This window comes from Pinus tabuliformis, chromosome 3_2, assembly GCF_031772625.1.
Source record: "Pinus tabuliformis cultivar Carrire ecotype Pingquan chromosome 3_2, CPIR1, whole genome shotgun sequence".
Classification (NCBI taxonomy): domain Eukaryota; kingdom Viridiplantae; phylum Streptophyta; class Pinopsida; order Pinales; family Pinaceae; genus Pinus; species Pinus tabuliformis.
Window position 1 is genome coordinate 681,227,350 of NC_142302.1, and position 23,894 is coordinate 681,251,243.

The following is a 23,894-nucleotide window of genomic DNA, read 5'->3' on the forward strand; positions in this document are numbered from 1 at the left end:
TTTGTTTTCTGCTTCTTGCTTCACTGTCTCTTTCGCCTTTTCTTTCACTGTTTTTCCTCTCTGGTTCTTCTTTTTCTTCTCTTCTCTTCTCTATTCTGTTCATGGCTTAAAGCCAATCTGTCCTTGATTGTTCACTTCCTCGTCCGCCCCTTCGGATCGCCTGCTGCTGTTTGCTTGGAGTTCCTTGCCTCTGCATCATCACCAACGTCTCACAGGGAGGTGGCCACTTGTCCTCTCACGAATTGCGCCAGCTATTCCTTGACGATTCGGTATTCTAGTTGCACTATGGAATGACTCATCCGCCAACTCAGCGGTCAAATCGGACTTCAGACTTTTATATGTTGCGGCTTAATCCCCCGTCAATTCCGGTTTTCCATTAGGCGCAATCCCCGCCGTCAGATTTGGAGCCCCCAGATCCTACGATGTTTGCTCGTTTCGCACGGTTGACTTGCTTGACCGTTAGCTCATGATGAGAGGCAGTTTTCTCTCTCATCCGGCGGACGCGCGTCGTGCGATGAATGGAATCGCTCGTTTTCTGCCAAATCCGCTTACCGCCCCAATGTGCCTCCGATATACCGCCAGTTTTGGAGCGCGGGACCCGCCTTTCGCCTTAGCACTTTCCCTACGGTTTCCTGGCTTCCCATGCGACCGAGCGCTCGGGGCTTTTTCCTTCTCGAGGGGTTTTGCCTAGCGATGCGCGATTAGCGCTAAGCGCGCCAGAAATGGCCTCCGTTTCCCGATCCGGGCTTCCTAACTGCCAGTTTTGCCTCCTGCGCTGTCCCCATGAGCCTCGGTCAGTGCTTTGATCGAGGTCCTCATCGTTCCTTGCTGGCTGCAAACTGCCACTGTCCAGAGGTCTTCCTGATAGCTCTTTGTTCATAAATTCGAAGTCTGTCCTGATTTGATATAGTCTTGGCACTTTGATAATTTTTCATGGATCCAATTCGGATCACCTAATTGGGAAAAGGAAGAGGATCAAAGAAAGAATGTTGCTTTGATGATTTAGTGCTATGATCCCAATGAGGTTACTGGCCAATGGGAAATCAAGAGGAATAATTGATCTTCGAGCTAGGGCTTGAAATATCTCAAGATCCCACCATCGGAATCTTGTGAAGTCTGGAGGGCTTCTTGAGGACGCACCAACGCAGTTGTGGGCGTGGGATCAAATTCTTTTGATAGCTCAATCGTGAGAAAAGTGATGCTCTCGGTGACCTATGGAGGCTAGACCTAGAATAAGAGGGGAAGGTGAGAGGAATTCTCTTTGAAAATGATCACCTATGGAAGGATCAATGCCTAATCCTTTGGTGAAGATGGAGTCAAGATGAAATTTGTGTTTTAGAAGAACTACACTCAATCAAGGAACCTCCTAGACAACTTCGCATGGCAATTAGGGCATGAGAGCAACTGCTAGAAGAATTTATACTTCAATTTGCAATAATTGATGACTTATATCAAGATATGTTCAATGTAAGCATTCTCTAGGAACATTCACCCTTTCACACATGATACATGAGATGATGCTAGCTACAAAAGACTAACTTTCCACAATTTCGCATAAGAAAAGCAATACATTTCAGATCTAGTATAGCGAAAATCCCAACAACATCAATGTATTAAAGAAAATAGCAAGAATAGACATGAAAATATTACTTACATGTGCAAAGAGTATATCCAATCACCAAAATAATGCCAATAATGAAGCTCCAAGCCAAGAGAGAGATATCCAAACATCAAAATTCATCCATTACATCCAAAATCCTCCTCCAAAAGGGATAGTGAAAATCTCACAAGAGATAAGAAATTTGTGATTTAGAAGAACTACACTCAATCAAGGAGCCTCCTAGACAACTTCGCATGGCAATTAGGGCATGAGAGCAACTGCTAGAAGAATTTATACTTCAATTTGCAATAATTGATGACTTATCAAGATATGTTCAATATAAATAATCTCTAGGAACATTCACCCTTTCACACATGATACATGAGATGATGCAACGCTACAAAAGACTAAATTTCCACAATTTCGCATAAGAAAAGTAGTAAATTTTAGATCTAGTATAGCGAAAATCCCAACAACATCAATGTATTAAAGCAAATAGCAAGAATAGACATGAAAATATTACTTACATGTGAAAAGAGTATATCCAATCACCAAAATAATGCCAATAATGAAGCTCCAAGACAAGAGAGAGATATCCAAACATCAAAATTCATCCATTACATCCAAAATCCTCCTCCAAAAGGGATAGCGAAAATCTCACAAGAGATAAGAACCCAATCCAAGTGATGATGATGAAAATGAATCATCTCACTTCTATTTATACACTCTCTAATGAATTCGATTTAGCTAAATTGGCCTAATTGAGCCCCTAAAATAAAATAATGTGCATAATAACAACACTTTTGGTGACAAGCCCACCAAATAGCTCAATAACATAAGAATAAACGTCTCAAGAGGGTCGAATGATCAATAAACTGAGTCGTTGGGCCTTTGAGGAGGCCTAGTGAAGTCCAAGGGGTGCCATGATATAGGAATGGACTCTAAACACAGTGGACAAGGGGTTGGCCCCTTGTTTTCCAAGAAAAAACTTGTGTGCTCCCAAGTGGGTGTGGGGGCACAAGGACATCCTTATTGGTCTCCAAGTGGATCGAAAATGCCTGTAGATCATCTCTAAGGGCTGGGATGAAGATATAAGCCCTCCCTCTACAACGGGAGACATCCTCTGGACCCTGGAACGTCTGCCAAGTGTATGGTGCAAGTGTGGAGCCGACTGGGCATGGTGAACTAGGTGCATCATCCTCATCCCATAAGGTGGAACACGAGCAACCAATGAGTCGTATTGGGGATCCATGAAGTACGCTCTGCTATGGTGGAGGCCCATGGCTCCCAACGCTCATCCTACAAGTGCCTATGTGGCCATATAGGAAGACCAAGACCCAAATGGAAACCCACCTGCAATCCTTCATAAGATCCAGTGCGTCCCCTTGCCCTCCAATGCAACAAATCATTAGAGTAATCAAATAAAAGAGCTTACAAGTCATGGGATCAATGGGGCACTTCATGGTGGTATGCCCTTCCATAGTGGGCTTTGGCATGTACAAGTGCCTCCAAGCTCAATAAGGGGTTAACCAAAGACCTTATTAGGTGGTTTCAACCTCTAAAGGGGGTGATATGTCCATGGTACATCCCTCAAATGGTGGGTGATAGATGATATAATAATGGAGCGGAGTGGAGATCAGGGGGAAACATCCGGACTTCATGTCATGGTACTAGGGTAGCTGTATAGGGGAAGCCCACAACTAGGTATATGAGTGAAAGGTAGGAGCAAATCATGGTACATGAGTTACCTCGACCTTTGTTTTTCCACCCTTCTTCATATGCCTTTTTCCTTTGACTGGTTTTCTTCATAACTCCTCATGGTTCCTGGGATGAGAGCATGATGTGTAATATGTAGCAGTGGATACCCCCATAAGGTGGGGCAGTTCGTTGCCCACAAAAGGTTCATGGGTTCCTTAATGATGGAGGGGGCTCGTTTAGGGCCCATAGGAACAAGGGTGATGGCCATGGGTAAGGGCTAGAGCTCATGTCTGGCTTTTGCCCACGTGCTAAATTTGTATGTCTGGGCCATCTTTTGCATTTTGTGGTACATTTCCTATCGAGAGTGGCCAAATTGTGCTTTTTCTTTTCTTTTTAGCTGCATCAACCTCTAGGGTATCGTTTCGGGCCTGACCCAAGTTGTGGACAAGGGGAAGGGGAGGCTAACCCTATGTGGACCCAGATGGGAAAATAGATGAACGAGGCTAAAATGAGTGGAAGGGAAGTGATGTACGTGGTATCGGGAAGCGGGACCACGCAACCAAAATCTGGATTTCCTATGTAGTGCCAACCCTGAAGCTAATGGCCAGTAAAGGGGATCCCACGGGACAAGGATACAAGGGTAACCACAGAATCAGGTAGTGGAGACAAGAATACAAACCTAATCCACTCTTTCTGCCGAATCCCCCCACCAATCCACGCCCAAAAGTGTCCATAAAAAGTAAACAAAATTACTCAACCAAACCAATGAAAAGTCATACCTTTGGGGTCGGGAGGCCCACCTTCAAACATACAATCATGAGAAGTTGTCAAGGGACCACATGGCTGGCTTAGGTGGCGGAGATAATGGCATATTGAGCTATCTGGTCGCTGGTGGTTGATGATCATATAGGAGAAAAAATTTCTCCTATGTACACTACCCATAGGTGGCATTGATTGTTGAACTCCTCTGTCACGACCCTATTAAAAATGTACCTATCGCTTAAAAAAAATCTTGATTTGACATGTTAAGCTTTTTCTATCTTATTTCAATGCTTAGAGGGTAATATTGATGATGAGCATCCCAATATAGGCAATGATTTTGACGATATGTAGGTATTTGTGGTAGCATGATATTTTTTAGACTTTGGAGGTCATCTAGAGCCTCTTTATTGATGCATTTATGGTTTAGAGACAGTGTAATTGATGCATTTTTAGTTATATGCATCCTTGTTATATATGAGAAACTTTGCATATTTGTGTATAATGGTTTGAATTCATATGGATGGACATGGAATTATATGTTTTTTTTCAAAATTTGTATATTTATGTATTTTTAGTCAATGTTTTTTTCCTCGGTCCCCGGTTATGGAGTCGACCAGTTCGATGACTGGTCCTGTTTTGACAACACTGAACTGAACTAGTTGGATGGTGCTCAACATGCTTTTAATACTGGCAAAGATTCAGGTTAGATGAGGAGATGATGATGGAGGGTCCTCAGCAAGAGTGTGGCGGACAATTGCAGCATCTCCCAGTACATTTAGTTTGCTAAGTTGATTTTGTAAAGCTAGTTTAACTTCATAAACCCATAATACCTTTGTACCATTGTTTGCTGCTCTTTTGAGTTCCTTCGGCATCAAAGAGGATCTTGCTGCCCTTTATATGAATTATAATTCCAGTCGTTGACCTTGGCTCTAGTATATACCATCCTGGGGGAATTGTACCTTGAAGTTATGTGATTTTAATTGCAGAAAACAGGGAGATACTGTCATTGGTTTGTGTAAATTCTGGTTTGGCTTCTATTAGACACACATATACACACCAGCTTTGTTGTTAGGGTAAAATTTGTAGGGATTCTTAGTATTTTAATAGGTTAATGCAAAACATAAATTTCACTTATTTGACTAGAGTTTTATTGGATCTTGACCCAGGAATTTTCAGCCTTAGGGCTCTTATGAAATATAGAATAAAACAACAGTGGAAAGATAACAATATTTCCATCTTTAACAGGCCCATGGGGGGCAGTTCAATTGGCAATCGCCTTGCTATGAAGTATTGTGTAAACCGTGAGATGCAAAGTTCAAATCCCCGTGGGTCAAACCAACAAAAAAAATATTTCAATCCTTAAAAATCCAATCTTTTAGGAAATCTAAGGAGAAAAGATACCAAAGTGACTTATGTTTCATCCCTCAAATGCAATCTTATCATGTGTAAAGCATATCTGAAACTCATTTTTATAGAAGTTATAACAACAATAAAACAACCCTTAGTTCTTCAAATACGATGTCAAATTTGTTAGTTATCTAATATCCAACTAATAATTTAACAAGTATTATGAGATGCAAGAACTGAAAACTGAACTGCAAAATTTACTTATTAATTATGCTAAGTATTCTAACAAATAATAGCAATTGAAAACAAAATATTTTTCGTGAAAAATCATGGCAGATCAACCCGAAGGGATCACATTCTGCTGACCAAACTAGCAGAGCCTAACCCTGAGGGCGTCAAGGAGAATTGACCTTGTGACCTCCCATTGGCGAGGTAATTTAGCAACGGGAACTTGATCAATTGAGCTAACCCTCAGGGCTAGCAACGAAAGAAAAAATTACGAAGAAACAAGCACACAATAAACAGTACACTAGAAATACCCAGGGAAACCCCGACTGGGGAAAACCTGTCAAGTTGTGTGTGTTATTAATTTGCTCAGCAAAATCTCAGGAATTGATTACAAAATACCAGGAGAAATTTCCTTCCAATTGTTTGTTCCTCAATAGACCAATTTGCAGACCCTTCATCTACTCATCCTCTCTCATGCGCAGCTGTACAGATTGTGTAGGCTAAGGCTGCCTCTTGCGCAATCCAGCTTGGGCTTGAAGTGATGTGGTCTATTTCTAGAAACATCTTGAGGCTATTCAACCTCTCTGTCTGCCTTCATGCGCTGATTTGGAAACTCCTTGCTAGGCTTGCGCACCAAAATCTCTCTAGTGCATAATCACATGATTTACTGAGTCTGCACCCTTCTTCCTTATAGAATCAAACTAACTCCTGAACTCATGTCGAACTGGTCCTTGATGTCGAGTCAAACTAGCTCTTTGAACTCAAGGTGAACTACCTTCCTAAACTTAAGTCGAACTGAGAATAAATCTCCCTGCATGACTGAGTTCGATTGACTACTTTTGACTATAAGAAAATTAGAGAATTTTCCTAAGTCAAAACTAAAAGAAAGTACACTGCACCTTAGCTTCACTTGTGGGTTCCTTCGCGAAATTTAGTGCAATTTTAAATTTAGCAGAACCCTTCCGTCTCTAACGTCAATTAACAATCCCTCTCAAGAGCAAGGTGTTCTGTACTGCACCTAGTTTGTCTCTGAAGTGGACGAATTTGCCTCTTGCCAATGACTTGGTTAAGATATCCACTGTCCGCTCCTTTGTAGGTATGTATAGAAGTCTGACTTTACCCCTCTGAACACAATCTCTGATATGATGGTACCTCATATCGATATGTTTGGAGCAATCATGAAACACTAGATTTTTAGAGAGCTTGATGCAACTCTAATTATCACAGTTTATAACTGTGGGCTCCAACCTCTGACTGAACAACCCTACAAGTATCTTCCTCAACCAAATAGCCTTGCAAGCTGCCAAGCTGGCAACCAAGCACTCAACTGCCACTGATCTCTGGTTCCTGCTGAACCAGGAAACAACTGCTAACCCAACACTGAAAGCACAACTTGAAGTGCTCTTCTTGTTTGTTGAACTCCCTGCCCCATTTGCATCTGTGAACCCTTGAAGACTTACTCCATCAACCCGCCTATACAACAACCCATAATCTGCTATGCCTTAAGATACCTCAACACGTGCTTGGCAGCAACCCAATGCACTCTAAACGACTCAACCATAAATTGGCTCAACCGATTAACTACAAAGCAAATGTTTGGTCATGTGTTCACAAGATACATCAACGATCCTTTGAGCTGCTTGTATAGAGTGGCATCCACTCGCTCACCTCTAGTAGCATCTACCTTCCTCTAGTTTGTGAGTAGAGGCATGGTCATAGGCTTGCAATCTTGCATGTGGAACCTCTTGAAAATCTCCTGCATTTATCTTCCCTGTAGCAAGAATATCTATCCAACACCTTTCCATACCACCAGCGCAAGGAAATAATGCATAAACCCTATATCTTTCATCTCAAACTCCTTTGTGAGATCTCTTTGGCAGTCACAGATGAGCTTCTTGTCCCTATCAATATCAAATCATCAACGTACAACTCAAGAATGAGAGGCTTCCCCTCAATCACATTGTAGCATAGGTTGGGGTTAGTTTCACTCTTAGTGAAGCCCAATCCGAGAAGGTAGTTGTCTATCCAGGCATACCATGCCCTCGGTGCCTGCTTGAACCCATAAAGAGCTCTCCTCAGCTTGCAAACATGCGTGTCTCTGTTGAAAGTCTCAAATCCCTTAGGCTGCTCAACATAAATCTCTTCCTCAACAACTCCATTAAGGAAGGCAATCTTCATGCCCATTTGGTGGATCTTCTACCCCATCTGTGCTGCAATCGTCATAATAGTCCTGATGGACAAATAACGGGGCACTAGTGCGAACGTCTCATCATAGTCTATCCCTTTGACCTGAGAGAATCCTTTTGCCATGAATCTAGCATTACACTTCTCCACACTCCCAACAACTACATGCTTAATCTTGTATGCCCATTGTGATCCCACAATTAATTTGCCAACCGATCTTGGCCCAATCTCCCAAACATCATTCAGCATGATGGAAGAGTACTCTTCCACCATAACATTACGCCATGCTTGCTGAGAAGCTGCCTCCTTGTAACAAGAAGGTTTTTAGTCTATCACCTTGATCATAAGTGCCATGTACCCAATATATCTCTATTGTTGTTTAATCTGTCTGAATGTGGAACCGGGGGCTCCAACTCTCTCCTAAGCCTCCCTAATCAACTAATCTGCCCACCTGGCTCCTCCTCTCCCTACACTGGGAGTCATTGGCTGAGTGGGCTCCATTCTTTCCTCCTGTTCGTGCACTTTCTCATCAACTGCATGTTGGCCGACCTGTCCAACAACTCGCTGATGAAGCCTGAGAAACTGGCTGAGCCTCCTACTTGGGAGCCTGCCTCTCCTCCTCTGACCATTAAATTTCAAGATCTCTATCTTTCCACTGCTTGCCATCTTCTTTCACTACAAGAATCGATCTTGCAGATCTCCCACGAAATAGGTTCTACCACAGGCCCGAGCAAAACCCCTCAGCAACAAAGGCGTCCCCTTGAAGCCAAAACAACTTTGATACCAAATGTAGGTTTTAATCTCATACAGAAATTACTTGCATATGAATTCTAAAAATAGAAAATAAACAATGGCGAGAGCATAAAACATAAACTAGATATACACAGAAAATTTCCCCTGGATCCCAAAACTGGGACTACCAGATTGATTTTTCATTATATTCCTTTCAATGTTACAATACATATATATACACGCCGAAGCATCCATAAACCCCAATCCATTAACTCTAGATTAGAATATAATCGTAGTTCCCTTAACCGAATCTACAAAATACCATGGATAGAAAACCATCATGCCAAAATCATGTGCGAAAACCATGCACAAAATCATAGGTTGGTTCGCCCACCTAATATAGGGTCTATTTTTTTTTTTCCCTGGGGCGTTGCCTTGGACCCCATAAAGGGGGGCTAACACCCCCTCAAACCCCACGACAGGGGGGCTTCCACCCCACCTGTGACCCCCTTGCTGTGCCTGGCGCAACGAACAGGGGGTACTATCACGTAAAGAATATAACACACACCCAACACACAAGATGATGACCAAAACCCTTCTTTCTTCCAAGTCACCCCATAATCCGTGTCAAAATGCCCAAATACAAACAGGCATAAGCACTCGATTGCAAAATGAATAAAGTACCTTTTGATGAGAAGTCCACCTTCCAACATGTGTTCTTGGCAAATGGGTGAGGAAACATATGTTTGATGCAGGTGGCAAAGATATGAATGGCATGCCACATCAACTACTAGGGGCTCTTAGGGGTTGCCGACTAACGACTAGAAGAGATGAATAGGAGAAAAGTTTCTCCCAGGGGTCACCCGCTTTTGGTGGGTAACATCTAGCTCCAACTGGGGCATGAGCTCACTGTAGAGAGTATGATCCATGTACTCAAATGGGGAGTTCATGAGAACTCCAATAATCTCCTGGGACTACAGACCTGTAACCTGCACATTACGATACAACTATTTGGGAGCATGTGCATTGGGCGTAGGGTATCGCCCATGTTTTTCATAAAAGTAATAATCCATACATGAAAATAAATCTAGATTAAATGCAAATCTAATCTATATGCAATCTCCTTTGTCACGTGATCATGAGATGATGAACTATGCAGAAGAAATATGCAATGCACTTGCACTACCATGCATTGCTAGTATACAATGTATGAACGAAGTACAATCATACAACCAATGTAAGTAGTATACTATTAGATCAATATAACATCTCTCCTCGTTCATATGAGTTCTTGTGAGATAGGACATCAAAATATCACATCCTCCTTTCAAGATTGGCTTGATGAACGACAAGGGCGAGAGGTGGGAAAATAAGAGAGCTATGTATCATGAAAAAGAGTCATGGACGAGGAAGAGAAATCCAGTTTGTGCAATTGGATCCTCTTGTAACCAAAGGATGGAAAATTCAACGATTAAGCTCATGAACTTTCGAAGAAGAGCAACGTTAGGCATATCATTCTCATCATTGTCCTTAGGGACATGGTGGGAGTGATATGAAGAAGATGGAGAAGGGACAAGGTTATCATCAGTATCATATATCACATCATGGTCAAAGTGATGGCTAATGTCGACTTCCCCTCTTCTACATGGAGGGGCTCATTATTGTTAATCACATGCATATATCAATGAGCCATTGCCTTGAGTCTTACATAACAATCAAATAAGGAGTCACCAGGGTGAATTCAAAATGCCTTGAAAGATGCTTGCTCCACCTTACAAGCATTGACTTTTAGAGTTCAATGAAGAACAAGGGCTTTGTTCTTCCCATGGAGTCGCCAAATAAGGATCTATATTGTCCTATGGGGTAAGACACACACTTCATGCCCTTGGGTATACATGTCATGCTCCAAGGTGATGTTGTACACAATAAAAGCTCCAAGATGATGTAGCTACACAATGTGTATTTACACCTCTTCTCGCAAGCTCACTTAGACTCCATTGCCACTCCTAAGCCATGTACTCCATTGGGTTCATTTCCCTACAAGAACACTCTTGTGGCCCAGACATCCCTAAGCCAACTTCAAGCCTCTATCCAAGAAATTAAGCTACCTCATGTCATGTAGGGCTTGATGCCCTCCTTTAAGATGCACAATGATTTGCCTAAGTAGGGCGTTCTCCAAGCAAGTGAACCTCTCAATGTGGTCACAATGAAGGACATCCACCAAGCTATCGAGGGAACTCTAATGACCAATAGAAGAATGCTAAGCAAGCACCCAATTGAGGTCAACAACCAATAAGCAAGCTATATGCAGTGTGCAAATCCATCAAGGACCACCTCCCATGTGTCAATTCATATTTGACCATCTTGGGGATGAACATGCAACATGTACCTTGAATCTCATGAAGCACTCGTAAACCTGGTGTAAACATGTTTAGAGGGACTTGAAAGATAACAAATATTTTGTAGATTTGAAGGTAGTAGCAAGGTTAGGGAAATGTTTGAGGCACTTTCATCACGAGAGAAAATATTTAAACTTCAGACCCCTTAGGGGCACCGTCCTTGGTTGACAAGAATCAACATGGATGTGAGAGGGAGTGTGAACAAGGTGACAACACACACCCCCTTAATTTACCCTAACACTTTGGATAGTTCACCTTTCCAAAGGCATTTCTAGAGGAGAACAAGTTTAAACCCTCCTTTAAGGCTAACAAACCTTTTTTAGGGTTTAAGCCCTCCTTCAAGGCCAACACTCACTCCCTTCCTTCGTTTTGTAGCAAAAGGTGGTAAATTATAGTGTTTTTTTTACCTGATGAAGGTGGCACCTTTCTTTCTCTTGGGCATATCCAAGTGAACTTTTGAAAACTTTTGAGCGCTTCTTCTTTTCTCTATTATTGAATTTGATGGACACATCTTACAATGCATATTTGGTTGTGTACTTTGCATATGGACCATTTCTCTTGTATTATAAACACAAAAGTGATTATTGGTGATAATAGATGATGTTCCTACTCAGCTTGTTAGGTTCATTTACATTGCTCCTACAAATGATTCCCCTATAGCTGATTCTAAGCTTGTTTCAATGGACCTCTCTTCTTTACATTATGATGTTGATCCTCCACTTAATCCTAGGAGTGTTTCCTCAAACATTTAGACAATAACTGGGCGAACAAATATTGATGATGAAGACCTTATTGATTACTCTTTTGAATTCTAGCCTACAGAGGTGTCTTCTATTCCTTTGCCAAAGGCCATCTTGGTGGGCTTGTGGAATTGTATTGGGAGTAAGGTTTAAGCTTGCTTTTCTATCATGTTGAGATTTATAAGGGTCAACAAAAGATCTATGGAATCAAATCTCATGTAAATTCTGAAATAACCTCCTCACAAGTGCACTAGAGAGAGGCCTAGTGTCCTCGAGAAAGAGTTGAAAAGCCAAGCACAAGTGCTGGAAATAGAAATATAGAAGTGTGCCTGAGAGAAAGAATGGCATGACAAGTGAGAATGCCAAAATTAAGTGCTCTTGGGCTTATGACACATTGTATTTCAGATCAAGAAGATCATGAGATGAGATTGTACAAATGAGAGCTTGTGGTGTATATTTATACACGCCTCAAGTGAGGTGTCCATTCAAGGGGGTGTTATGGGCAACCCATAAAATGAGGGCACACCCCCTAAGAGAGTTATTGAGTCCACATCAAGTTTGACTTGGTTGGCCTTAATCATACCTATTGATACACAATAAGAAATAATATATGGCATTAACCATAATTACAAGTACATGATGATCAATATGAATGGGCTATGGTCACATGTACGAATTATATCAATAGTTGCAACAATTTGTTTTTGAGTTGTGAATGTTCACTTATCCTAATATTTCATATTCATTCTCCCACAATTTATTGCCAATTTTTCTCAAGAATCATGTCGGTATGTGGTGTATGCTTTTGTTTTTATTCTAATGTTGTTGATGTGTAATAGAAATGATAGTGGACCGAAAGAATGAGTGTTGATAATGACCCATTCTATGGAGAGGGGGAAGAAGTAGAAGGGTATGGAGGTGAGAGTAATAATGGTGAAAAGTAAAAAATGTTGAACACCCTTGTGGAAGTATGTGGCAATACATGAGGGGGGGCATGACATGAAAGCACAATTGTTGTTTTGTTTGCATTGTAAGCTAAGAAAAGATGACACACGTTCATGTCCTCATGGGATGAAGCATCTTTGTGGGTATTGTTTGCTGATCCAACCAAGACATAGGAATCAAGGCCCACACTATTGTAACCAACAAAAAATTAACATACATTGGGGAAGATTTGGAAGAATAAAGTAAAACAAGAAAAGTAAAGGTTCAATTTGAGGTCACATCTAGAATTTTGGCCAAGCCCCATCATCCCATGCTAGTGGGTCCAAAACTAAGCATACAAGAGATAGAACAATAAAATATTTCCTTGACTAGAGTGGTAGGGTTGGCATGGATGCAAATGTGTGCATGTTTATCTATGCTAGTGGCATATCATATATCACCAAACGAGATCCCTTGCCAATAGGTAAATGAGATCACCTAGACATCATAAACACATTACATCTTCTAGGCAATCATGCAGTAGACTGTCCAGATCTTCTTGTAGCTCCTCCTAGGGGAACCATTCTATCTTGAGTTTATTTCATTCGACCTCGGATGTTAGGAGAGATAGATCTAATGGACCATGACCCAGTCCCTAGATCCTTTCCCTCTTTACATCTCCCTCCCATTGCAGTCACTCACACTTGGATTTGGCGTATTTTTCCAAGTTTTATCATGTGTTTATGCTCTTGTTCTTTACATAGGAGACATTTAAGTACTCTTGCTTTGTTGATGTCATTGTACTCAACAATCCTATTGACCAATTTTTGTGGTCATTTGTTGGACATTAATATAATTATCTTATCTTATTTACTCCCCTTATTGGCATGATATGGTTACTTCCATAAATAATTCACCCTAAAGGGTACGTGAGCCTTAGGTATGACAAAACTAGAACCTAATTACTAGAGAAGGAAAAAGCCAAATTCCATAATGCTATGGGATGTTTTATAATTGAGTGGATTGAATGTTGAGTATCCATTATTTTTGATGGTTGGATAATTTTAAAGGAAGTACATTGCTAAATATTCTTGGCATGTTTGCTAGTGGTGCAATCTTCCTTGCGTCCCTTGACTACTTAGACCTTTACAAGATGGTGCTAATATTGCAAAACCCTAACGAAAAATGTTATGCACCAAACACCCAAATAACATAAGAAGAGAAAGAGAAGTAACTCCATGCCTTGAGAAGAAGAGAGAAGAATGAATGTGAAACCTCTTTGAGGTGACAACCTCTTTAAAGTTTATACAATAGAACAAATGTAAAAGATGAGATAATTTCTAAAACTAGGTCTTATATAGAGGAGACAAAGGGTACAATTACTATTAAAGCGTCTAGCCAACAACACTAATATAAGAATATAAATGTAATAACTCAATATCTTGTGGTTTATCGAGGATTTAACATGGGGCTTGTTACCCACCACCTGTGCGTAGTATATATAGTAGATTTTCTTTTCTCCTAGATGGTCCTCAACCGATAGCCAACACACCCCTGCAGCCACTAGATAGCTCGATGTGCCATTATCTCCACCACCTAAGTTAGCCATGTGGTCCCTCACCCACTTGTCATGATCGTATGTTTAAAAGTGGCCTCCCGACCCCGAAGGTATAACCTTTCACTGGTATAGTTAGGTAATTTTCCTTACTTGTCATGGGCACTTTGGGCATGGATTGGTGGGGGGATTCGGCGAAAAGAGTGGGCTAGGTCTGTACGCTTGTCTCCATTCACTGATTTTGTGGTTAGTCTTGTATCCTAGTCCCGTGGGATCTCCTTTACTGGCCATTAGCTTTAGGGTTGGCACTACATGGGAAATCCTGATTTTGGTTGCATGGTCCTGCTCCGCGACACCATATACATCAGTCCCTTCCACTTATTTTAACCCCATTCATCTCTTTTCCCATTCGGGTCCACGTGTTCATTGGGTCCACATAGGGTTAGCCTCCCACTCCCCTTGTCCACACCTTGGGTCAAGCATGGAATTATGCTCGGAGGTTGATGCAACTAAAACGAAAAGAAAAAGCATAATTTGGCTACTCTCAACAAGAAGTGTACCACAAAATGCAAAAGATGGCCGGGACATAAAAATTTAGCATGTGGGCAAAAGCCAAACATGAGCTCTACATCTTATCCATTTCCATCACCTGGTTCCTATGGGCCCTAGATGAACCCCCTCCATCATGAAGGAACCTATGATTGTCCCAACCCCTAGCGGGTGATGAATTGCCCCACCTTAAGGGGGTATTCATTGCTATATATTACACATCATTCTTTCATCCCCTGGAACGCTGAACAACTATGAAGAAAAATCAATCAAAGGCAAAAGGCATATGAAGAAGGGTGGAAAAACAAAGGCCGGGGTAACTCATGTACCACGATTTGCTCCCTCCTACACTCATATACCCAGGCGTGGGCTTCCCTTGTTATAGCTGCCCTTGTACCATGACATGTGGTCTAGATGATTCCCCTAATCCCCACTCCGTTCCATTACTATATCATTTGCCACTTACCACTTGAGGAATGTACCATGGACATGTCACCCCCTTTAAAGGTTGAAACCACCTAGTAGGGTCCTTGATTAACCCCCCATTAAGCTTGGAGATACTTGTACATGCCAAAGCCCACTATGGAAGGTTATGCCACCATGAAGTGCCCCATTGATTCTATGACTTGTAAGCTCTTTTACTTGATTATTCTAATGATTTGTTGTATTGGAGGGCAAGGGGACGCATTGGCTTTTATGCAGAATCGTAGGTGTGTCTCCATTTGGGGCTTGGTCTCCCTATATAGGGTCTTAGCCCTACGGAGGGCCACATTGACCCTTGTAGGGTGAGCGTTGAGAGCCATGGGCCTCCACCATAGCAGAGAGTACTTATGGATCCCCAACACTACTCATTGATTGCTTGCGTTCCACCTTTTGGATGAGGATGATGCACCTGGTTCACCATGCCCGGCTGGCTCCACACTACCATCATACATTGGCAGATGATTTGGGGTCCAGATGAGCACCACAGAGGGCTTATGACATTATCCTAGCCCTTACAGATGGTTTACAGGCATTTTCGATCCACTTGGAGACCCATGAGGATGTCATTGTGCCCCTCACAGTCACTTGGGGGGCAGCACAAGGATTTACTTGGAAACAAGGGGCCAAGCCCTTGTCCACTATGTTTGAGGGAAATTATTTGATCCATTGTGTCTATTTATCAAATGCAAAACAATGAAGATACCCTTATAGACATTTATTCACAATCTCAGTTTTCCCATCAGATTGAGGATCGCAAGAGGAGTTGTGAGCCAATTGAGTACCTAAACAATAAAATAATTCAGTTCAAAAATTACCAGTGAAACTTGGATTTCCATGAGTGTTGTAGCCACAAATTGCTTTAACAGAATGAGAAAGAGAGCAAAAATAGGCATATTTTGTGAGTTGATCCTCCACTACCATGATGACATTCTTTCCCTTGGACTTGGGTAGATCTGTAGTAAAGCCTATTGAGATCTCTTCCTAATATTGACTTTAATGGCTAATAGTTGTGGGAGACTTAGGTGTTCTTGATTCTCTCCATTATTTTCTTGGCAAACCAAGCATTCAGCCACAAACTTTTGAACATTAGTTTAAGACCTTCCTACGGAAATCCTTATTGATATTGTGGTAAGTTTCAAGAACCCTGAATGTCCTCCTATAGGAGAATTGTGCAATTCCAAAAAGACTTTCTATTTGAGTGGGGAACTTTTACAAAAAGATAGGTGATGTTGATACCACAATGGATGATTCTTCCACATAATTTATCTAATGCACTTAGGTTCTCTTGTAGTAGTTGAATGTTCTTGTATATCTTTTGATGTTGTTTCCATTCTATCCTTGCTTCTTCCACATAATCACATTGCGGAATGGAAATACCACAAAGCATGCCTTATGTGGCTTCTTCTTTCCTTCAAAGTGAATATACCACCATTTGTTTTCTTTTCTATAGTTAATTTCAAAGCCATAAGCTAACATATTTGTATTCCATTTTTTTTGCTCTTTTGAGGCAATGTAATCTGAGCTAGACCGGAACTGGTGGAACCAGTTGGTCTGACTGGTTTGACCCCAAACTGGTCCAGTTTGGGGTCTGGAACTGTACTAAATTGACCTTTTTTCACTGAACTGGCTAGTTCTGTACAATGTGACCAAGGACATTCCAAATGCAATTAAAAAAAAATTGAGTGTGGCTAAATTTGCTGCTAACACCCTTCTTCTTGCTGTCCAAAATCATCTTCTTGTTGGAAATGGGCCAAAGCTTGCTATCAATGCCCCAAAACAAAAAGAAAACGTTTGCTACTGCTGCAGGAAGTTCTTCTTGCTGAAGAAAGTGTCAGGAATGAGCAGATGAAGTGCTATTTTAGGATTTCTAGAGAATTCTAAATTTTGTTTTTTCAAATGAATGTCAAAATCAGTTAATTGAGTTTGTAGATGCATTCATTAATTAAATGTTTTCTAGGCTAAGGGAGCAATGCCCTTCATGGGCACTTGGAAGCCAAAAAACCATGGGAAACCATGCTTTTCTTGGTGAAACTGCCTGGAAACACTGTCAGCTGTCTGTATGGTGTTTCCAAATCAGGAAATGCTGTATGGTATGGCTGGCAGCGTTTCCAGATTGTTTTATACTGGTTTCCATGTTTTCAGGCTTTTCCTGGACTGGTACACGGTCTGGACAGGCGTTTCCTGCAACATAGGTATTATATTTTATTGCTCATATTTGTTAAGAATTCTAAATAATTATACTTTGTTACCTTTTGTAATTCTGGTGTATTGTGTAACTGCTACTTTGGCAAAGAAGAAGAAGATATGTAACTTTCAGATTATCCATGACTCTAGAATGTCAATTAAAGTTAGATGTCAATCCTATGTTGAGCTCTTCAGGTATCACAAATCGTTTGTCATTCAGTTTCTCTTCCTCTTTCTTTCTTTAAAGTATCCATATGTTTAGCTGGATTGAGAGATACATATTAGTTTAATGGTTTTGCTGAAGATAAACAGTCAACAAGGCCTGACAATTGTGATTTGTTTGTGAGGTCACATATTAGTGAAATTTATGATCTCCATATCTCAGAACTAATTTGCTATTTTCATGGTGAAAAGTTTATTCAGTGGGGTGGGTTAGTATCAATGTTAATGGGTTAGTATTGTGATAGTTACTCGTCTGTTTAACTGCTAACACTTGCACTTTCAAACCATTGCAGAAGAAGAGCCGAGCCTAAATGGACGGGTTAGGCGAAAGCGCAAGTTATCGGAGAAAGGAGCTGAGTTGGAGGCTGAAAAGGGACGTAGAACTTTTCAGAAGCCTGGGACTACAGCCAAGCGGAAGAATGGAGTTAATTTCATGATACCAAACAGGCTTAATGTGGTTGAAGGTGGATTGTTGGAGTCTAGTTCAAAGCTAAAGTCAGATTCCAAAGAAGATGCAGGCGAACCTCTACGAAATGGGGATGAGGTATTTGCTAGTGTGCAAAGAAGATTTCCAAATGACTAGAGAAATCGACAGTGGGTCATTATAAATGGTTTTTTAGGATCTGTGTTTGTGTAGGTAATAATATAGTGGAAAATGGGAAATACCTTCAAAAGTTTTCATCGTGCTCATATTCTTTTTAAAATGTTTTTCTTTTCCTTTTTCCTCCCAACTGTTCTTATGATACTGAGGATTGCTCGTGTCCCTTTATGATTCTTTTCAGGAGGTTCCCAGCTTCTCTCAAAGGGGTGGCAAGAAAATTCAGAGGTTGAAGATTTTGCATCCATGTAATTACGCTCGTGACTCATCAAGCTTGCCAGCAAGTGAGGCAAATGGTTTTGAAAATGGACGATATCTGTAAAACGTTGTACATGTATTCAACCGTGATATTTTTTTGCCTTAAAATTCTTTAGAACATAAAATGGAAAGTCCCAGTTTTATGAAATCCTTTCTGCTCTTTGATTCCATGGATGAGTTCGTAGAAGGTGCTGTGAAATAACATTATTTGCTTGCAACTTTGTCAAGTGTTTTGACAACTTATATTTGAAGCTTAGACCGATTTTTATATTGTCAGTTCAAGCATTGTCAAGTTCATGATGTGTAAACGTAACTTTATATTTGTCACCTCCGGAAGGCAATGGGAACCTTCACAGTGTCAGTGTCTTCAGTCAAGCAAGCATCTGGCCATTTCATATATATTTCATGTATGCCAACATATTAATAGGAAAGGTAAGCTATCCTTCCTCTCATTTATGTAACTAAAGTGTAAAAACAGTGAAAAAGTGTTCATTTGTTAGGTTTCAATTTTTTTTTTTTGCTTTTTACTCCACAATGAGCTATTGTTTGGGCTTTTTTCAAATGCTGATATAGCTTATGGGAATAATTTTTGTCAAAGTGTCTAAGTGATGCATTCTTTCCCATAAATCTGTCCCTAAAAAACTTTCATAAATTTAACGCTGGGGCATTTGTTAGTGCGGTGACACTCATCTGAACCATTTTATCTACTCCTTAATATCTGTATTCCCTATTTACCTCTGCTTTTGAAAATTGCTTTAAAGGTATGCATGAATTTTGCATGCACCTGCTATATGTGTATACTTGAGATATTCTTGTCTAGTGGAAAATTAGCTGTTCAGAACGAGTACAATGTACGTGCAACCTGTTTATAAATCTTGGATTCCAATGTGGTAGGACCTGCTGAAGTTGTAACTAGAGTCGTCGTTCATAATGTAAATTTATCATTGATGTATTTATTATATATTTATATTTATTATTATATTTTGTCAAAGCATGTTTTTCATGCTTAGAGAATAAAAAAAGTAAAAAAAAATTGATTACGAGTCAAAAGAAAGTGTATTTGAGTCATGTCCCATTTGGGGATTGAAAGGAAAAAGAAGAATTTTTATATTGTGTCATTATTCCAGAAGTTGACCAAGTCAGCCTTCCTTGGACACGTTGTGGTTCCTACAGACAACCTCCGGGTTGATAAAGAGGTCAGTGCCTAGGACATTTTGCAGTGTCTGAAGGATATGTCAATGGTTTTCAAGCTTTTGAGCATTTCATGAATTAAATCTGGTCCATATCTTATCCAAAGGCAGATTCAATGAACACACATCGAGTACTCTTTTATTTGATTTTACATTCAGATCTGGTGGTCTGTTTGCAGAACACGTAGCAATATTGGTCATTGTAACAAGGATGGGAAGAAGAACACTACGGAAAGGAAATTAATACAGAGGGCTGATAATCAGAATCCTATCCATAAAGCTCCAGTAGAAAAGATGAAACAAATAATGTAAGTGGGAATTTCAGAGAGCGCGGAGCGCATTTTAAGGACATTCGACCTCATACATCACTAGCACCATTTATCAAAACATGACATAGATGAATCCATAACTTTGAGATTATGTCCAACAACTACAATTACTCACCTTCTGAGAGGAAAGAAACACATATGAAAAATAACAAAGAAAGAATCACATACTACAAATCTCAACATTGTGAATCCCCAAAACTTCATTACTAATCTTCAAAAAGCGTACATCTCGCAGTTCTTCAAACACTTGCAAAATTCACAGGGTTACGCTGTTGAGAAATCTAGGACATTAGGATTAGGAGATTTCTCTTTGATGATAACTGCTTGTGAATGCTTTTTACTACTTTATATTAGGATCTTCTATTTACTTAGATTATTATAGAGTTCTTTATCAAACAATTACCAAAGCATGAACAAGATAGAGACAAGAGACACAAAATGTAGGCAATCAGCTAGGGCCAAAACCTCTCCAACTTGAGAGGAAAACCCAAACAAATTTTTCTTCTTATAGAAACTTCAATTGACGAATATCAATACCAAGATCAAGACCCTTGACCTATCAATCTCTCCAAGACTAAGTCACAAGGCTTCTTTGTTTATCCTCTTCTTCCTTGAGTCAATGATAGTCAACCTGATTATTTCTCCCTCCTTCTTGACTATCCTTTAGATTTCGTCTTCTTGGATCAGACCTGTAACCCTCATCCTCTTCAAAAACCCTAGTTGCAGCATATGAGATGGATCTTGATCAATTTTTTTCCCTTATTTCCTTTCGCTTGGATGGAGAGACTTCCTTCTGCAACTTGGCTTGTGAACTTGCTTATTTTTCTCCTTGATTCGGCCTCTTGGACAACAGTGATACCTTCTGTTAGCGCTTGGAATTCACCTAGGCTGAGATAGACAAACTCTCAAGGCTACATCAAACCATTTCACCTCCTAGCTAGCCCTACGAGGTATGAGAAGGCTCTCTCGGGTCAGATTCGATAGATCTTTCAATATGATTAGGCTGACCAATTAATAATAAAGATTTTAGGCTAGTAAATTGATAAGGGGGTTGATTTAATGATTTGTGGGGGTTTTGGTGGCAATTGGTGGAAGTGCAATTCAAGGTGCGGGGATTGAGCACAGTTTTCACAGGGGGATCTACGGGGCAAGGTAGGAATGAGTGCTGATGCCTTAATCTGAGATGGATGATCAGAGATGATAGAGGAGAAGCTAAAGAGGGCAAACACACAATTCGAATCCTCTCTAGACAGTAGAAAACATTAAAATTGAACAAACTAAAAAGCTGAGCATGTCAAAACATGAGTTCAAACTTTACCACTTCATCTGTCCAATTTAGAAGCATAAGAGAGATGTGAAACACATAAACAAACTTACAAGAACATGTAGAGAACACACCATCAACAATCAGATCCACAAGAATCCTCAAAGATGTCTGTAAAACCCTGGCTTTCCTTGCCTTCAATTGCAGAAATAGATGCACAATATACAATGAAGCTTCCTTACACAAGAGTCCAACCATGAAAATGAGAAGGAGAGAGCATAATATAGACCATCTAGACCATCTAACTCCTTTCCCCACCTCTAGGGGTCGAGCTCAGCTTCCTAAGAGCAGTTTGAACTAATTCTAAACTAAGAACTAGAAAATAGGCAGCCTAACAACTTGCCTCTATTACTTAGCTAACTCATCCATGCATTAATTTTTCACTTTTTACATCATGGAAGCTTCTAGAAGAGTAAAGAAAGATAAAATCTACCAAAGTGCCATGAACATATTACATTTATCCATCATCTACAAGTAAAAATAGTCAACCATAGTCAAAACAGTGTTTTTTTGACCAAAAATGTGAATTCTGGCAAATCTGGAAGTTCTGGTCGCGCCCCTGGAAGTTCTGGTCGCGCCCCTTCACAGCTGTTTTTGAGTGGGTTCCACTGGTCCAAATCAGGTGCAAGATGGCTCATTGGAAAGCTTGGCCTGTCTACTTTCCATCCCAAGTGGAATTTCTGAATTTGGTGTTGATTTGACCCCTCAAAAACCATTTCTCCCAAGGTCACTTTCTGCAACTCAAAAAGTGGGCAGAAAGTCATTTTTTAGGTGTATTTTGAGCTTTTGGAGGCTCAAAACTCAAAATCAGGCTTCTCCCAAGTATTGGTAATTTTTCTTTTTGAATGCCCTTTCCAAAAATGCCAAGTTTTCAAAATTCCGAGCAGCCCTTCAAACTGGTCTCACCCGGGGTGAGACCGGTTCCTAGGAAAAACCTGTAATTTTACCAAAAATTTGCAAAATGCTCCAAAATTCTCAAAATTTTCAGATTTTGATGCTAGATCAAGGCTGATCAGTACCATGATGAGTGAGGGATGCCTCAGCCAAGATGCGGAGTGGGTTTGTCCTTTTCTTCTTCTTCTGGGCCTCTGACAGCTTCCTTTGGAGAATTTTCATTTTTGCCTTGCAAACTTGTAACCTCTATGATGACCACCTTTGCCTCCCCTACGAGGCCTCCGCTGTGTCTCAATCTCAGTAGATGATGATCGGTCATCACCTTGCTCATTAGTCTCAGTAGTTGACATGGTGTTATTGAGCAAGGTGGAATAAACAAGTCAAAATGACCGCTGCCCTGCCTGCAAAATGCTGTGAAGTATGCTGTTTTCAAGGGGAAACATCATGAGGGATATGTTAGGGGAGGGAATTTACATATAGGAAAGGGAAAAATATATATATAAGCAGGGAATTCTGAAGGAAAACATCACATAATGCTAAACATGTCATTCCATCTTTCCACATTTGCAAATCAATACTTTATTTAGGGAAACTGTGTTTTTCAAGCACCAAGGGAAAGGACAATGAAAATCATCATGATGGAGGGAAGGATGTCATGGGCAAATGGGAATAGGGTAGCATCAACTGTGTACAAGTAACAGGCAGCTCATTTCATTTTGTTTAGAATGTCATTGAGGAGCATACTCTGTTTTTACTCATGTGAAAATATCCATTTGATGCTAATAAAAAACAGGGGTTTAGGGTATTTGATTGCAAGATGATGGGAAGGGGTTGCTGTGATTATTCTGCAGCGGAAGGAAGAAGGAATTGGTAACTTGGGAATTAGGGAAAAAAGAGGATATTAGGAATTAGGTTTAGGGGGACCATGAAACCCTCTTTACAAATCACTGCCAATCTAATTTACATAACAACAATTCATTTAGAACAGAGGCAGCTTCATCATGCTTTTACCATGGGGAATTAGGGTTTCACTGTGTGCTTTGATCATGGGGAGGGACATTCAATTGCATAAGGAGTTTTAATGAAGGGAAATGCAATTGAATTAGGGTTTTAATATAGGGAATAGGTGGGGAAAAACAGAGTCTTAAGGATGGGGAAGAATACCATGTTAATGCAAAACCCTAATCACAGCAAAACTGGTCTTTTTTGATAGCTATGCAGCTGATACCTTTAATGAATTTTGTCATGAATTTTATACAGCTTGTAGCCTTTGACATTATACAGCAAGATGACATTTTTCTTTATTTTTTCTAAGGCTATGCAAGTAGCAATTTTCACTGTTTTTTACAATTCTTGAATGTATGCCTTGTCATCACTTTTCTATTTGTTTTTTACAATGTTTTCTGTTCATTCTTTTGCTGTGCATTTGATATATAATTTGCTGTGTATACTAGTGTTTAGGTTTTGAGCATATAACATGGGGAAAAGGTAGGGTTTGAAATGATTAGAGGGGACTAGGGTTTGATAGGATTTAGGGGTAGGGTTGGTATGATTAATTTGCAAATGAGATCAATAAATATGACATGTTAACATATGTAATTTACATGGGAAAATGAAAGGAGGGACATAAGGGAAAAATTGCCTTGAAAAACAAACAAACTGTCCATGCATATTGCTTGCAAAACAGCCATCAT

General features: G+C 40.3%; 1 protein-coding gene across 2 annotated transcripts in view; it reads left to right on the top strand.

Moving 5' to 3' along the window:
• LOC149182479 (protein RBL-like) overlaps positions 1-18,970 on the top strand; it is a 68,549-nt gene extending 49,579 nt beyond the window's left edge. For both annotated transcript variants that reach the window (XM_089416871.1, XM_089416872.1), the window contains 2 exons: positions 17,901-18,151; positions 18,390-18,970. In XM_089416871.1, the coding sequence (XP_089272997.1) occupies positions 17,901-18,151; positions 18,390-18,527 (389 nt within the window). In that variant the 3' untranslated portion in view covers positions 18,528-18,970. The remainder of the gene's footprint in view (positions 1-17,900; positions 18,152-18,389) is intronic.
• The last annotated feature ends 4,924 nt before the right edge of the window (positions 18,971-23,894 follow it).